The sequence below is a fragment of the Pseudopodoces humilis genome, chromosome 16 (genome assembly GCF_049639895.1).
Source record: "Pseudopodoces humilis isolate 2021_Gansu_Grassland_sample_001 chromosome 16, ASM4963989v1, whole genome shotgun sequence".
In the NCBI taxonomy this organism is placed as follows: domain Eukaryota; kingdom Metazoa; phylum Chordata; class Aves; order Passeriformes; family Paridae; genus Pseudopodoces; species Pseudopodoces humilis.
The window spans coordinates 12,078,238-12,096,479 of NC_142215.1; the positions used below are offsets into that span (position 1 = coordinate 12,078,238).

Below are 18,242 nucleotides of genomic sequence, written 5' to 3' on the forward strand. Positions count from 1 at the left end.
GGTATCCAACCCTGTAGAGAAAAACCAATATTGGTGGAAACAGGACCAAGGGCCTCTCTTGGGACATATCTTACTCTGGTATTTGCTATCCATCCCTCTTTATTTACTAGCATATAAATTTTTTTATGACAACATTAGAATAAGGATAAAATAAGATAAACTTCTAGAGACAGTGATTTACAAATGAGCCTTCTAAAAAGGGAAGGAAATTCTAGTTTAAAAATGACTATGCTGTCTAAAAGTCTATCACTGAAATGACAATATAAATTACAGCAAGAATCAAATGAAATTTAGTTTAATCATCCTGACTGTGATCCATGAAAACATTACTCTTTTTGGTAGTTCAAGGCAAATTTTGAACCACCAAAATAAATGCTTAACCGAGGCTGGTTTGAAAGTCAGAATGAAAATAGAAGGGATATCGAGGAGATGTCCCGGAATTCAGAAGAAAAATAAATTATTAAATGCATAATGACAGGACTATTTCAGATCTCAGTTTCCTGCCTAGACTCTCTTCCAGCCTCAGCAGACCAACATAGAAAAAACAGCATCTCCAAAATCCCCTGAAGTGTGGAGTGCCATATTTTGTACTTTGTTCAAGGAAGGACAAGCTGGGCAATAGTTTATAGACATCTATAAAGCAACTCTGAAAGAGTTCACAGCAGAAAACAAACACAGAAGTTTTCACATCTTACCCATGGGTCAAAAGGTTGGCTGGATTACTACAATTTTACATAATAAGAAAATATAATAGAAAAATCACAGTATTCTGTCATACCTCGTGATTTCATCTTAGATCACATGAAGAAATCAGCAGACTATAACAATTATCTATCAAATGAGACCATATGACTCACAAAGCCTCTTGTCTGAGATATTAACCTCTTGAAGTACTAATTGACATTGCTGACAAAACAGAATTAGCAATGCAAGCGGCTCAGCAGTCTCGTCAGCAGGCAAATAGTTTTCTACTTCCATTGCACAATCACAAACACAGAAGAAGGAGATACAGCTATCTTCCCAGCTCAGCAGCTCTTTGGCTAAGAGCTGAAAGAGTTCATTAAATGATCTACATCCTAGAAGGAAAAAGGAAATTTCAACTGAGAGAAAACTGTCCCAAGTTTCTCATACCTACCCATACAAGTGAGCTAGTATGATTTTCACTCCAGCAGAGATCATCTCTTTTTTTTTATTTACAGACAGCCTCAAAAAACACAGTCTTTCACATGTGAACCATGAAAAGAAATATGAGAGACACTGCCCTCCTCCCTTTCAAGAATGACCTTGGGTCTGGGTAGGAATAAAGCAGCTCATTTATGTCTGGATCAAAGAGACACCATCAATTCTGGCAGCACTAGCTGAAGGAGGCAGTGAACAGCAACAGCTGGTAAAAGTCGAAGCCAAATCTCACCAAAATTATTCAATGTGAACTTGTTGCTGACTGAACATGGCCACCTGGAGAGAGCAGGCTGCATTGTCAGGCTGGGAAAAGAAGAGCTGCTGCCAGAAAGGCATAACAACAAAACAGAGCACAAAGTCATCAAAGTTCACGCTGCAGAAGTGTAGAACTGATCTTCGCAAAATGCAAAGTCATTACAAAAGGATTTCTGAGCTGTGGGACTTACTTGGCTGGGGTTGCTCTGAAAACACAATTTGATGCTATTAGAACAATTTCCTTTCAGCTTTACATTTTCCCCTATGCTTGGTTCACAGTGCCACCACCAAAGATAATAATACTGAGCCTAGAAATACTTGAAGCAGCAAAGTTTAGTTTTTGTAAGCTCTACACAAGCAGATCAACAGCCAGCTGAGCTGCAGGCAAACACAAGTCTTAACTTGACCGGTCTGGATCTCCTACAAAGAGATCAGGATCACTCACACAAGAGGCAGGAGGAGGTCCTGTTTCTCCCACTGCTGAAACCACTAAAATTTGTGCCACCCATCCTGTGATCCATGGGCAGTCCCAAGGATACACTGCACTCCTGTTACCAGAGTGCTGCTGCTGCTGCCTGCACTCTGAAAAGTCAGACAGGACTTTACTCTCCCCTCCTAAAAATGCCAAGCAACCAGGGAGGATTGGAAAGTAGAGCATCTCCATGACAAGTGGGCTGCTGCAAAGCCTCTGACCAACTCATCTTAATTCTTCTTAGGGCTGGAGGGAAACAGAATCACTAATTTTGAAAAAAAAAATCCAAACAGAAATGATAGTTTTCTTAAAGGCAGTAGCAATCTTTGGGCATGGAATGTATTTTCTGTCTTGTTGCTCAGCAACAGCCATTTATAAACATCTTGTAGAGTTTAAGGCCTGATATTTGGAAATAATTAAATTTAAAAGAAATTCACGTCATGATATACAGCAGGAGAAATGTAAGTGATAATTTGTAATAATGTTTTTTCTGAACTACAATCCCACATAGTTTCCTTCTCACAGGAAGATCAAAAGCCCTGTGTTATCTGTCTCATGGGAATTGCCTGACCAGCCACAAGCAGGGCTCCCAAACAGTATCCAGGGGACAGCAGTGACCCAGGCTCTGAGCTACCCCCTGGGATATCAACCCTATGAGTTTCACACCACTGATACTGGGTCTGCAAATCTGGCTCACAGTTATGCAGCTCAGGCACTGCATCCTTCACCATGCACGAGGAAACTCCTTGAATCACAGCTCAGGAAGAAAAAGCCTGTTGTACTTGAGTACTTCATCTACCCTATAAATATCCACTGCATTTGAATCATAAGGATATAAAAGCTTTACCCCAGACCCAGTTCTTTCCTTCTTTTAAGCATTTTTACAAGGTATTGTTTGTATCTAGGGCCTGGGGGCTTGCAACAACAAAAGTGACTGGTATGTTGTTTGCCAAACATGCCTTGATTGTACAAGGTACAACCAAAACTATCAGCATCCCTGACACCAAGGCCAAAACCCACAGTTTTACTATAAACTATCAAATCTATCAAAGAACAGTTATATTCCAAGGCTGTAGCTGGTACAATTGTCCTATGAAACATTTTTAAGGAGTTAAAACACATGAAATGTTTAAAAGTTGTGCATTTTGTACACCTTTAAAAACACAGCTTTCTACATTTTATGTTGATTGTACTTGACCTTCTCTTCAAAATGTCATACAGAGGGAGACAGATGTGGTTTATAATGAGCTGTTATTAACCCAGACAATACCTCAGCTATCAAAATGCTGCCCATTCACCCCACTAAGCTGCTGCACGCAGGAACAGCTCCTGTTGTACCTCACAGACCTCCTTTCACAGGCTCTTCTCCCCCCTCCCCAGGCAGCCAGCCATGCTCAGCCAGTTGTACCCTGTCACTCGGTGCCCTGTGATGCCAGCAGCCCCCGCTGCCAAAGCCAGTGGGCAGCGATGGGGACGCACACACCACTGCGTGGGTACAGCTGGATCTGCCTGCACGCTGCTCCTGAGAGGCTCCAGCAAGGCTGAGGGACCAACCACACAAAACCAGACACGTTTCACAAAGTGGCCTGGCCAGTCTGTTAGGAGAGAAGCACAGCCACGTCCTTCCTTATGGCCCTGCCACAAGCACCATGTGGGGTGGCACCGAGTGATGCTCCTGCACGCTGGCCTGAGGCTCCCCACCCGCCCATAGCCTCATTCTCCACTGGTCATCAGCAAACCTGCAGTGCAATAACTCCCCACAAACCCTCAGCTGTCTTATTTTTTATTTTATAATGTACTTATTATTATAAGAGAGCACTGCTGTCTTATTCCATGCAGTATGCTATTCTCATTTCATTCAGTATGCTGCTCAAAAGAAAAAAGATCATTTAAAGTAAACCAGGCTTAAAAATACGTATTCACAGAAAAAGCAATGCTGAAGAGAATTTTGTGTTTGGAAGAGTTTTGATTTCTAGACCTGTCAAAGGAATGAATGGGGGTCTGAAGAACCTTCAGAAAAGACGGCAGTAACAGTGAGATCAAACCAACCAATGTTCTGGACACTGCCTGAGACACAAAACAGCTGAATAACCACAATAAGATCTGCAAAAACATCGAGCACAAGTGTGACGCCTACCTCAGACTGAGAGACAGGAAAATATTCTGACTCATGTAAAATTTCATTTGGGGTCATACCCACACAGAGAAGCAAACACTGTATTGCATTTCGATCCATACCACCAGAATGAAAGCAAACAAGGAATTATATGCCAGTGATTTCAAAAACAAATAAATTATAAGTCTGCCTCAAAATGCGCAACCTGAAAAACATGTTTCAAGAACTGTACACAAGTGGCCACAAGAAATTTAAGGGCAAATGAAACAGCTGCAGTTACCCTGAATATTCAGCTAACGAGACACGATGCACTGAAGAAAACACATTAGGAAAAGGATGCATGGTTTCATGTTTATGTGCTTACAGTGAATGCTGCTCCAATTAAGAAACTTTAAAATAGCCTACACCTAAGAACACAAAAAAATATTCAACACAATTAACTGCATGGGTGTCTAAATTTAAGTTTCAAGAACACAAACATTGTAAGGGCAAATAAAACAAGTGGCTGCAGGATTTTGCTTTAACATCACGATGATGCAAGCTATAATATAGATTTGACAGCCTAAATGCAGAAACAGACATAACTTCCAGACCCCTGATACAAATTCAATCCAGACCATCACGCTTCTTCCATATTTTCACACTGAAATCTGACTTCTGAATGACAGATGAATGACATCTGGAGCATGGACTGACTTAACTATGAAAGTTTAAATTGAAGTTAAAAATTAAAGGCAATATATTTGAGTAGATAAGGCTGTACTTTTCTGAGTGTCCTTCTGTAAAGTTGAGCTTAAGTCCAAAAGCACCACCTCGTTTTTACTTAATCCTAGCCTCTACCAAAAAAACACATTTAAAATCAAACACCAAACTGAGGTTTTAAAAAGCAAAGATTAACTGAGTATTTTTTGTTAGGACAGCTGAGATGTAGCTGCATCATTAAAACAGAGCTTTTACTGACTTAGCTGGAGTTAGGCAAGGAGAACTGGATGCAGACACCTTTCTGCTCTACTACAACAGCAAGCTGGCACCAATGAAGCACATCTAATGAAGCCGTATTTAGTTCCACCAGTTTTTCATGGGACATTAACAGTAATTTACAGCAAGTCACCACACAAGGAAACCAGGGTGACCTGATCTGAATCACTTGGCAGGCTCAAACCCAAAGCCTCCCCGAGAGCTGCCCTCCTCCACAAGAACTGGGGGAAGCTGTGAAAGCAGAACTGGGGTTAGTGGCCATGGAGCTGCTCCCAAAAACCCATTTCTTGCCCTGGAGTGCCAGCCCTGCCCTGGCCAGCCCCTCTGGAGATGGGCACAAGGAGGGGCAGGGGCTGCCTGGCCTGGCACACAGGGTATGGGGAACACTTCTGAGCCTCAGAGAGAGACAAATCACACCTGCCTCACGAGCTGAAGCATACTTTCAAGCATATCAAATTTAGCCTTAGAGAAACTATTCCACTGCTTTTCTCTACGAGCGTTCTCTCTTTGATTGTTTGCAAAAAGTTTAGATCAGCTTTACATTTCTGATACGTGAGACTGTCGCAGGGAGGAAGTGCACGCGGATGTGAAATTCTAACAACTTCTGCAATTGCTTCTCCTCTTGCAAGACTTTTTCTAAGTGAGATGATCTCCTAAACAATGAATTTAATGTCTGGCAGGTTTGAAATAGTCATGCATGTATCTCCAAGATCTTAAGTCCAAACTCAACTCAAATCCTTATTAATAAACTCTTATACTGCAATACTATGTACTATATAAGCACTTATATGCTTAACTATACAGACCTATATGCCTACGCTAAAGCCCGGAAAACAATTCAACATATTCTACTTACTTTAACATACATATAGTCTAAAACTTCTACTTCCATCCTATATCTCCTGCAATAGAAATTTTCATCACTTTCAGAGGCAGCTGGTGCTTCCTTCCCAGCCCAAACAGGCTCAATCTCCACGGAACATATTTCCATCTCTCCTGTGCTGGTGTACACTAACTCATAAGGCAACTTGGGAATCTCTCTCTGGTTTCCTCAGCAAAACAACTGAGGTCATCTGCTTTAAAGATACTAATGAATAACCCATGGAGTCTGCAGAGAGTAACGTGTGACAAGCCATGTTGGGGCAATGAATTCCCTCATTGTTAGACTGCCTCATAGTATTTTTAAGCTATTTCTCCAGCTCTACAAAGCTCAAGAGTGTCCTCCTGTAAACCACAAAGCAGTTGCAAAATTCTCTTGTCTTGTGATAATCAAATGGAAGAAATCAAAGACACCATTGGTAATTGGAGTGAGAGTTTATGATTTTTCATGTCCCTGGGTATGTGCATCATTCAAATGAGAAGTCCCTGGTTTTCCATATTTAGGACTGTCAAATTAGAAACATGCAGTTTACATCTACCCATAGAGCAGCCTTGGAAAACAACATGACAAATCACATGCCATACCTTCCCTGTGGTAGCTGCTATAAACACAGAATGAGGGCTCTTCAAAGCAGCCCTGCTTCAGCCTTTACATCTGATCTTAAAGCGAGGGATCTCATCAGACCACAGAGTAAGCAGCGTGGAAGAGTCTGCTCTCAACCATCCCCACTGCCTCCTAAGAGCTAAATAAACTCTTAGGAGTTTATTTACTGCTAATTGCCAGGGGCAATGTGCATTACCCTAACAGCCTTACCTACCTACAGCCACACCTGAAGCAGGGTTAAAAGGCAGAAACGGAGATGTGATGAGCAGTGAGGGAGATGCAACAGCTTTCAAAAAGTATCCACAACTTTCACCAAACAGCTTAGAGCTGACAGACACAAAATCACAGCTGCATTCTGCATTCCTGTCCTCCAGTTTAATCTTTATATTGCTCCCTCAAACCGTTCATGATCATGGTGACTTCTCATTCATACTTGTTTTTTGGTATTATGTTTGTACCTTCTTTTCTGTCAACATTCTAAGAAGCTTCACCCAGCCTTGAGTACCTCCATAGCATTATTATTATTCAGAGAAAGATCTCGCTATTGTTCCTGGCTAACAGGCCAAAGAAATTAAGTCCATGCCACTAAGGAGAACAGAAGGTGTAAGTAATCCATTTGTACCATCTTCAAAATTCATATTAAAATTTGCAGATACTCCCATTACAAGTTGGGTCAGTATCTGCAATCCACAAACATTCAGCCAGTGAAGTCTTTAAACTTCATTAGCAGTGCCTAATGTTTCCTGTCCTTACCTTTGAGCTCCTTAATATCCACAATTCAGCAAGGAAGGCACTCTCTAATGTAACCACACTAACTACTTAGCCTCCTTAAAACAAAAAAAACCCCACATAGAACCCACACAAACTGTTTTAACAGCATTGATTCCTTCTTTATATTTTATTTGTACATAAACAGACTGACATATAGAAACAAACTACTAAATACTGCAACTAGCTGCAAGCAGCAAGCCAAGCAGCTGTACTGTGACAGAAAAGGCCCAGATTATGACCTGGATCACCAGGAAGATCCCAAAATCACCAAGACAATTAGCTCAATAACTCCATGGTTTTCATGTCTGTGCAGTGCTGGGCACCCCAGGTTAACCAGCTCACACAGAGCTTCACCTCAGGCTGCTGCCTGAGGCAAACTGCAGACATGGGCTGTGCTAAAAGATGAGCGGCACCATGAGATGGCAGGTCCTGAAAGTGGAAGCTTCTGCTGAAAATACACTCTGGTTATTAAACATTAAATCTGGGCTTTAAGTAGACAGGCCCTAACTTATTGCACACACTGAGCTTTCCTCAGAGAACCTGATAAGAGACATCCCTAGGATGTTTTAGTTTGTTTTCCTGCACAAATCATTCCTAACTATAGCTATAGGACAGCAAAGTTATTTCCCTGCCATTAGAAGAAATAGAGAATAAAGGGCTTGATCTTTCAGATTTATGTGCTCAATTTTAAAGCATAAAATTAAGCAATGTGTGATTACTCACACAGGATAAAGAGAAATCTCTGCAGTATCAGGCTTATGCAAACCCAGGGTTAAGCAAAGCCAAGGAACACTGGGAACAAGGAGGAAATGCTGCAGGTAAAGGGTGGCACTGGCACAGGCATGCAGCACTGCTCCCTTCCAGGAGTCACCAAAAGCCTTGCCACTAGTGTTGGCAGCCAAGGCCTCAGCAACCCCATCACACAACTCTGCATTGTGGATCCAGCTTCAAAGTAAAGCCAGCAAAATGGAAAGTACAAAGAGCCAGTGAATTCAAAACAGTTTGAATTTTCTCTGTCTCCCATGACTTTTAGGTAACAGGTTTTATTTGACACCTAGTGCATTTCACCTTACTTAAAAGTTTTGATACCAATTTGAACCAGCCAAACTCTTGAACATCATCCCTGTTCTAGCATATCTTGAGAGGGATTATGGTCCATGGAAATAGGCAGAAAGATACAATTTGATGAAAAAGTCAACGTCACAGACATGATGAAAATTTCTAAGAGCCGTGGACACCGTATTTCCCAAGAACCATAACACCACATTTTCCTGCAACAACAACCACCTATTATTAAGAACAGATAGGAAGTTCTCCCTTGCTATTTCAGCAGCAGAGAAGACAAGCAGAAGGTACATTCTGCTGCTTCAACTCGTTCTAATGAAGCATCAGGAACAATGGCCTTGCCCAAACGCTGCTCCCTGGCCCTGGGCCCGACTGTTCCAACACTCACTTCAGAGTCAAGCACGATACACACAGTAGTAAACACTGCTCCACTACAGCGAGCACAAAATTAGATCAGACATAACCCTACACCTTCCAGCACACAAAAGAAAACCCAGCCAAGCAGAGAAGTTCAGACTCTGCTCATCTAACTTCATACAGGCAGCAAGGCAAGGTAACTTTTTTCAAGAGGCATAAAACAAATCCCTGACTCACTTCTATCAGAGGAGCTCTTGCTGCCTGACAGTGCAAAGCAAAACTGGGTCCATCATCTCCACTCTAGCCAAGATGCCTTTCAAACCAGCAACACCTGTACATGTGCTCATATATACATGCAGCTGTCAAAGACCCCAGTAATACAAGCAAACCTTCAATAATTAAATATTTGATGTATACTTTGTGCTGTCAAAGAATGAAACCCAAATTCAATGAATGTGTATAAATTATTGTATGAATATAACAAATAATTATACATTAATGTGTATAAATATCTAAAGGAGGGCTGCCAAGAGGATGGATCAGGCTCTTCTCGGTGGTGCTGAGCAATACAACAAGAGCCAACAGGAAGAAACTGATGCTCACAAGTTCCATCCTAATATGAGGAAGAACTTCTTTACTGGGCAGTGACTGAGCACTGGGCCAGGCTGCCCAGAGAGGGTGTGGGGTCTCCCTCACTTCAGATACTCAGATCCACTTGGACACAATCTGGTGCCTCATGCTCTGGGATGGCCCTGATTAAGCAGGAAGGGTGGCCCAGCTGACCACTGTGGTCCCCTCCCACTGGCCCAAGCTGGCGTTCTGTCAATGTCCCTATGGGCCACCCCGAGCTCCTCGAGGGCTGCTGCAGAGGCTGATCCAGGCACAGACCCAGAGCAGCCTTGCCAGCTGCACACTGCCCTCCCTCACAGCACAAACCACCACTGGCTAACCTGTCACTTCTTGCCTTTTTAAAATCCTACTAAAAATAGTGCAGAAACAGTGCAGCCACATGATACTGGACATTTGTGTGACTTCCTCCAATTCAGCTGGCTCAATGAGCACATTTCAATAACAAAAATTATTTCTTTAGTTCAGTAGAGATTAGGCAATCAGTCTCATGAAGACAGAGACATACTACTTTGTTATTAGAACACATGGAGAGAATTAAAACTCCCAAAGGCCCCACAAGCAAGCCCTAAGAGCTGGGTGCATCTGTCTACCCCTTACAACTCAACCTGGAGCTCTCTGGCTCAACCAATGATAAACATGGTGGTCATAACACATTTTCTGACATAGCAGGAGCTTGGCAGCACTTTAACTGATCATTTATTTACCTAAAAAATAAGAGTAATCCATTACTTAACCCATCTGGCACATGCTATAAAATCCCTGCAGTAGAAACAGACCGCAAATAACCAGTGGCAGTTCCATGTACAGACATTACTATTCTTCAAGCATTGCTGGTGACAATTTGGGGGAGGATCCCACATAATCCACTAATATTACCAGGTAAATGTTTTAACATGACACTCAAAGAACTGAAGAAATAAGACCAATTATTATAAATGGGATCTTCACAGTTCTCTACATGTAACAAAGAATTCACACAATTTTCAAGATTAGGTCTACAGAAAAAGAAGAAAAGAAAAAAAAGAAGAGCATTTAAAAATATTTTTCTTTTTATTATTATTTATTTTATTATCACCCTCATCTTCTGTTATCACCCCTCCCCAAAAGGAGCTCTGAATGATGCTACACTTCAGTGTTCCATTAGGACTACAGGATGCACCCTGGTTTGTGGGCTGTGAGAAGCTTTCACCAACAGCTTGGTACCTCTTTGTCCCCACCAGGGTGGCATCATTTCCTCCTCCAGATGTGCTCAGCACCCAGGGGAGCAGCTCTGAGAGTTCCAACTCCCACCATGGCTTGCCTGGCTTCCCAAGGCTCACAGTTTATTTTGCTAACAGCCTGCTGACATGTCACAGAACTGCTGCTGGAAAGCCAAGAGCTTTCTCAGTTCCGTCAGCTGCTGTGGCTTACATCTGACTACAGAGAACAGGGTTTTTTACAAAAACATAATAAAATGTCAAGGTTAGGTTAAACCAAGTATTGTTGGACTGTTGGGTAATTATATCCTCAGCACCTTTCGTTTAAAGGCAAAAGGAATAAAATGGGTGCACAGCATAGTGACCTGTCACTGGCAGAGCTGCCATCGTGTTTATCCCAGTGACACAGCAAGTCCCCCAGGCAGAGAAGCAAGTGAAATATTCGCTGTTCTGCTGCAGTGTGAGGTTTTAGGAAGAGGCAGAGCACGGTTACAAAGTGTCCTGAGAAGGCTCACTGCCATGCACAGGTGCAGCGCCTTGCCAGCTCAGGTGTGGTTCTGCAGGAGCCTCTGCTCCCAACTGTGCAGCTCAAGGCAGAGCAGGAGCCCCAAGCTGTGCCCCAATGACTCCCATCTCTGCTCTGATGGGCACCAGCACCCTGCAAGGACTAAGCAGTGTCCTGCTGACACAGGTGCTTACTGTTTAATGCTTACAGAACACCTAGGTCACATGCAATCGTTTTGTTGCAAATTGTGGAACATGTGAAAATTTTCCTAAGGACATTCTCTGATGTTTGCTCTTTGTATACTTTCAAGTCTAATCAACAGGAAAGGAGATGTAATCTGTGAAGCAGCAGCTAACAAGCTCTAGGAGATGCCCAGGTGTTTAAAAGACAAAGTATTTGTTGGTAGAATTGCCTTGTTAAGCTTTAGGGCTTGACATGCTTTAGTGATCTCAGGCCTGCAGGGAGATGAGCAAAGCTTGGGAAGAAGGATGTCCAGTGACAGTGGACACACAGAATGCAGAATTTAGGGGCCACAAGGACATGTGACAGAACTCCCAGACAAGGAAGAAACTAATAAAACCAACTGGAGCAACTGTGCTGAACCAGCTCTGACTGGGTAGAAGGGATTTCCCAGCAGGGGCAGATCCTGACCACAGGCACACAGCCACCACCCCAAAAGAAGAGGAAGACTGAACATGAAACACTTAGCATGAGAAGCAAGAGAATCATTAACCAACAGAAGTCAGAACACTAATTAATAAGGGAACTAGGTAACTTAATGCCTTTGTTTGCTAAACTGTGTAACTAGTGAGAAGTTTTGGCAGCTGTGGTGCTGGCTTTGTGGGTTTGCCACCCAGCACCCCTTTCTGTGCAGAACTGTAACTGTATTTGACTTATTTAAAGTCAAATATCTCAACTCTGTGTGTGGATTGGCCTCTTGTACACTGGGTAGAAGAATACCTACTACTTTAAAACTACTTTAAAACAACAGTCTGCACAGCAGTATACAGGACAATATAACTAAACTGGCATTTTTAAATTGCAAGAAAAGCCCCCTAACAGGCACAGAGATTTTGAAATACTTGTATTTTCTCTCTTTTGCTCAGCTTGTTTTTTGCTGTATTTCCCTCCCCAGGTAGCACTAAGGTACCCAAGCAGAGCCATTATTTGGTCAGAATCTGCTGTTTGCCATTTTTGCTTGCCAGGATGCAGCACAGCCAAAGGAGAAGACCGAGCACTGTAACAGCCCTGGCCTCACCCCCAGAGCAGCTGCTGCACACAGCCACAGAAACCAAGCAAGGGCCACTTGAAGCGCTGGGGACAGCACAAGCAGCTTTTGTTCTAGGCAGTTTCCTCTGACACTTCTCTAACTCCATTTATTGCTCATAAACCCTCAAACTGAACCATTTCAAGGTCAGCTCCTGAGATCAGCTTGCCCATGCCACGCTCTCCAGTGAAAACTGTACTGATTCTTCTGGATTCAAAGGAACATTTCCACTCACTAGAACTGCAATTGGATTAGGTCCTATGATAGGACCAAGCTAGCTGGAGCTAGCTCTCCCTCATCTCAAAGATAATGGAAAGGGAGGAGCACACTGGTAGCAGCAAGAATGAAAATAAATGAATGTCTGACTGAATGGATAAGTAAATAAATCAGTGCACTGTACACAGCCATACAAAAGGGAAACAGAAATCCCAAGAGGGCAAAGCAGCATGCTCTAGGAAAGCACAGCATGAAATAGAAACAACTCAAACCCAGGAAAAAATACATGGAAACAGAGAAAAACGTCACCTCTTCACTCTGATTTTAAAAGAGGCAGCATAAACACAGTGTCTGATCTGTTTTGTTGATTTTTGTAAAGAGCATGTGTTGGGGCTTGGTTTCACACCCCTGAAACTCACGAAGGTGACTTGTAACACAAAACATGGCAGCTTCAGCAGAGTAGTCAAATGAGTTCCAATTCTAGGCAGAACATTCTCCCTTGTTCTTAATTTCCACAGAAATCAAATTACACTTAACAAAAGCCAGTACATGGCCTAGATTGTCTTTATCAATTTTTATGGGTCAGCAGAAGTAGGTATATATCTGTTGTTGGTCAACAGCTGCTGAACTGCTGAAATGGATCAGCAGCATCCAGGCATTGCTCAGTGGGGCTACAATGATCCAGGAGCCACACCAGGACTCTCCTAAGTTTGTCTGCAAAGTCAAAGAAGCAAAACTTCTAGAAATTAACTCAGAGCAAGACCACCAACCTGCTAGTGATATATATCCAACAGGACAAGGCTGAAAAGCATAATGTTTTTAGTAAGAATGCCTGAGCTATAACTCATGGAACAGATTTAAGCTGCTTCATCTCAAAATTAAAGCTCATGCCCTCAAGCAGAGTCTGAATTTGCAGTGTCACTGGGCACAGGAATACAAAGCCTCGCACAGTTTGGGGCCCACTGCTCACAGTTAGTTTGTGAGGGCACTTGAGCCAGTCCTTTAACTTAAATTCAAATTTCTAGATTAACTACAACCACATCCAATTCCAAGGCTGGCTATATGCCCACCAAATTTAGGGACACATCTGGATGAATCACAGCAATAGGGCTTTCACAGGAGTGGCATGACTTCTTCAAAACATCTGTATTGTTGGTTTCTAACAAAAAAAAATTTAGCTTGGAAAAATGAAAGCTATTTCAATATGTAGTTGGGATAGTGGGTGCTATTTTTATGCTGGTATGCAAAAACCCCAAATTTGAAGGAATAGCATACTAGCAAAGATGGACACACTGGAGGATACAGCAGAAGCCCCCCCTACCACTACCCTCAGCTGGAAATAAGTCTGTTCTGCCATTTTCAGACAGCATCTGAAGAAATGCTGACAGCTTTGCAACACTGCTCACCCAGTCATTAACATAACCTTACCAACCACTGCTGCAAGTTACACCTGAACAGCCAAGCTGCCGTGGGGGCATCCAGTGGAGAGGGTGAGAGAGCTGCCTTTGCTCCAGGGCACACGTGCACACACACAGCAGCAATGATGTGCTGAAAATTCATCCCTGACCCTGCCTGCCAGCAACATATCCATGCCAACACCATGTGACAAGAGCTGATAGTACACTGGAAGCTCAGGTACTTTAAGCAGCTGCCCTGAATGACAATTTCTGCTTACCAGTTAAAAAGGATGTGAAACTCACTCTTTCTGTGCCTACATATGTCTCTAAAGAGGACAAGAACAGCCTGTGGTGTGAGAGTGAAACACAGGCACAATCTCACTGGCCTTCATCACCCAGCGAGTCCCTTCTGCAGGGTCATCCCTGCACTTGTCTGACTTTGTGCTTGCTCTTTTTACCTCAGCACGCTTTGACCTTAAATCCATTATTTATGTTACCTAATCAAGGATGAGATAGTGAATGCTATTCAAGCAGCATGCTGCCATTACTGAAAGAAAAAGCCAGCAGAGTCTCTCTTGAGTGCCCAGCAGGTTTCCTACCCTGGCCTGCCCAAGTCTGAGCCAGGCCCCCCTCAGGAACTGTAAAGGGCCTTGAGCTTTCTACTCTAACACAGTTCCAAGACAACAGCACACCCACATTTCTGGAGCAGCTTCTGACCAAAGGAATCAACCACTCAGTGAAAAGAATTCAAGGTCAGATGAAGTTTGAAATTTAAAAAAAAAAAAAAAAGAAAAAACAAAAAGCAAGTATTCTGATCCACACTTTATGAAACATTTTAATTCCATAAGAAGAACATCAACAGAAAGAAAGAAATCAAAAATACTAGAATGACTCCTTACACAGAGAAGGCCTGTTGGGTGTCTGGAAAAAATTCTGCAGTACCAGAGCTCTCTTGACCAGAATGGTGAATTTCATCCCTTTAGGATAGTTCAAAGAGATATTCGTGTATGAGATACAAAACACCAAGGTGTGCCATATCATTAATGTATTTAGTACTCTTCAGGGGGTGCAGGTATGCTCCTCACCTCTCACACTCAACCTCTCCCACACAAATACAAACTCAGACACAGGCAAGCAGTCCCTGTTGAAGGGACTGTCCGGCTTGATTTGTCCTGATGCACAGTCACTGTGCTGTCCCACCACTCCTGAGCGGGAGGACTCTACAAATAAGGTGACCTATTCCTGACAAAACAAAAAGTCTGTTTCCTTTCCTTCCTCACAGAGTGCTAGACTGGGGATAATTCTGGAGAATTTCACTAAGTGGCCCAAGGATGTAGATGGTGTGGCTTTCCTACCAACACTCTTTGACTGTGCAAGCCTTTTGAAAGTAGTATGTGGAGTTTTGCCATGTTGAACTGCCCTGCCCAATTCCAGTGACCTCTGTCATCCCTTCTGCCCTTAAAGACCTGTTGTCATTTTTTTCATATTTGTGCACTAGCTGAAGGCAGAGCAATGAAAACAATGCATTGCTAGGGGTGAAAACAACCATTTCCACATCTCAATTTGCACGCTTTGCCATCGAGATGCACAGGACAGTAACTGTTTCCAGGCAGAAGCTGATGAGATACTAACACACAAAACTAAAAAGATTAGAGAAACGTCTGATTAAAGAACATATGAGAGTCACGCTGCGCATCACTGCTGACTGCAGGGCTTCTGAACGACTGCCAGAAGAATATAATCCAAAGGTGCAGCGTCGCCTAAAAGCGTAGTTGACTCTCAAAGCGCTAATGTCGTAGGAGCCGTTTCTCCTCACGGAGCGGTGTTCCCGAAGGCGATAACCTCGCTGCCCACCGCGCCGCTCCCCGGCCGTGCCGCATCCCCTGGGCGCTGCCGGAGCGGGAGGCGGCCGGGGGGGGCGGCCGGCGGCTCCCCGCGGGCCCGGGGCTCCGAACCCCTCCGGCGCCGGCGGCGGGGAGCGGACCCCGCGCCCGCCGGGATGCGGGCCCGGCTGGGGCAGCGGAGCCGGTTCCGGGCACGGCAGCTCCGGCCCCCCGCCCGCGGCCCCGCCGCTCCGCCGGGCCCCCGCCCGGGCCGCGCTGCCCCCGCCCCGCGGCCCCTGCCCCGCGCACCCCCGGGCCCGCCGCCGCCCTACCTTCGTGTAGAGCTCGGAGGCTGCCATGGCGCAGGGCGCGGGCGGGCGGCCCCTCTGCGGCAGCCCGGCGGCGGGAGGCGGAGGCGGGCGGGAGGAGGAGGAGGAGGAGGAGGAGGAGGAGGATGCTCAGGCGGCGGCCCGCGCCATGTTGCTGCTACCTGGCGGGCTCTGTGCATTGTGGGAGCGGCGGCGGGGACGGGCAGCGACGGGCAGGGACGCGGGGCGGGCGGCGCGATGCCTCCCACCGGCGGGCGGGGCGCGGCCCCGGCCCGGCCCGCGGGGGCCCCGCCGCTGCCGCTGCCGGACCCCGGGGGATCGCTCAGTGGGGCTGCGCGCCCCCCGCTTGGAGCCGGAACCGCTATTCCGGCTCTCCCTCTCCATCCTTTTTTTTTTTTTTTTTTTTTTTTTTAAATTAATTTTTTCTCTTCTACAGTGAACAAATTACTCGTTATGTCATCAGGGATGTTTATAATTTTGTCTGGTCCCCAGCCCGTGCCCTGCTCGAGGCGCGGAGGAGGCTCCGCACGGCGGGCATCACCAGGCGCACCGAACCGTCCCTTCCTTTCACGGGCGCCGGTCCTCTCTCAACGCAGGCGGGAGATAAGCCTCGTCTCACTGGATCTTCATCTGTGTCACAGCCTGCTGGAGCCTCTGTGTGCCTGGCTGCCATCCTACCACCCATCCAGTTATTCCCATTGTGCATTTGGCATGTATTTCTCATGCTTTCTTGTTCTCTCCAACTCTAATCCCATCCTTCAAATTGTTTACAGCCTCCTTCAGCTTCATTGCATCTGTCATTACTGAAAGCATGAAGGGAAATGGGTCCAAACCAGTTTCTTCAATAATTAAGTGCATTCTCACCAAGACACGGAGGTACACGTCTTTGAAAAGTTTAACATCAATGTCAAATGGGAATGGAAAGTGTAGTCCATATTCCAGCAAGGTCTCAAGATGACACCCAACTCCTTTATGATTTATTAATGACTGATTTGTACAGCTCAGGTTATGGCAAGAGTTCTTTAGACAGCAGAACTGAAGCTATTACTCTCTTTCTGTGTTTTCCTTTTCCACCTTGGAAATCATCCTACTAGTCCAAGTGTTCCAAAATACAAAACAAGTTTGAAATAGGTAAGTTTGCCACACTCTCCACCAAAGTGCTTTTGACTATTTATCCTCTCAGAATTCAACTGTTTAGCCAACAGCTGTGTATTCAGTGTGTAGTATCTGCACTGCCCCTGAAACTCAGCACTGCCAAAGAAACGGACAAACCTGTTTACAGAGAAATTGAATCATGGAAGCAATGGGTCAGAAATAACTCATTAATGTAGTAACAGAGAGAAAACACTATCCTGATTCCCAAAACAAACACTCCCAATAAATGCTTAGCTGGACTTTACTGCTGCTATCTAAACGGAAGGAGATGGAGAAAGTAGCAAGCACAGAGAGAAAATAGCCAAGATGAAAATATGTAGCTTACACAGAGTTGTTTGTATTAGTTGCAGGTATATGGCCTTCACAGCTAGGAAACTGAGGTTAGTAAATTCAAAATAGAGATCAAAAAACCACTTTATTCTGCTGGGACAGTTCAAAATGATGTGAAGAGAATTTAAAAAAGACATTCCTTGCCATGTTCTGCCAGTCTGTCCAGGCTTACCAACCATGATTGCAGTTGCTGTCCCACACCAGGGGCTCACTCCCAGCAGAACTGGATATTCTCTCAGCGCTATAAAGAGCCCAGAACGGGTTCCTGGGAACGGCTGTCCAGGCCAGGGGCCGGGTGTTGGGTAAGCAGTTTGCATAGCTGCTCTTCATCTGTCTGCCAAGGCAAACCAGAGAGATCTATACTAAAGCTACCAGTCATCTTCCATGTGCAACACAGAATTATAAACAATTGAAATTTCAGTTTTGTTTTCAGAAAGGAGCTAGACCTCCCCTCTGGGTGATGCTTCATATCCGGTATTTTGAACTCTTTCCTCAGGATACCTATGCTAAATTCAAAAACACTCATTGCAGGAGTGTGGGTCATTGATCTCAGCCATTCACAGCTGGAGCTCAGGAGCCAAATGTAATTATAAGCCACAGCAAAAAATAGATATCTGAGTCCAAAATATGCTATGATTTGACACAATTTGCATAAACCAGGATTTCAAACCTGCCATTAAGGACAGGAATTGGGGGCACTGAAAATTGCCAAGGAATC

At 44.4% G+C, this 18,242-nt stretch overlaps 1 protein-coding gene across 8 annotated transcripts in view; it reads right to left on the reverse strand.

The window, feature by feature from the left end:
• MYO5A (myosin VA) overlaps positions 1-16,199 on the reverse strand; it is a 97,059-nt gene extending 80,860 nt beyond the window's left edge. For all 8 annotated transcript variants that reach the window (XM_088062957.1, XM_088062956.1, XM_088062953.1 and 5 more), the window contains exon 1: positions 16,043-16,199. In XM_088062957.1, the coding sequence (XP_087919083.1) occupies positions 16,043-16,069 (27 nt within the window). In that variant the 5' untranslated portion in view covers positions 16,070-16,199. The remainder of the gene's footprint in view (positions 1-16,042) is intronic.
• Positions 16,200-18,242: the final 2,043 nt, after the last annotated feature.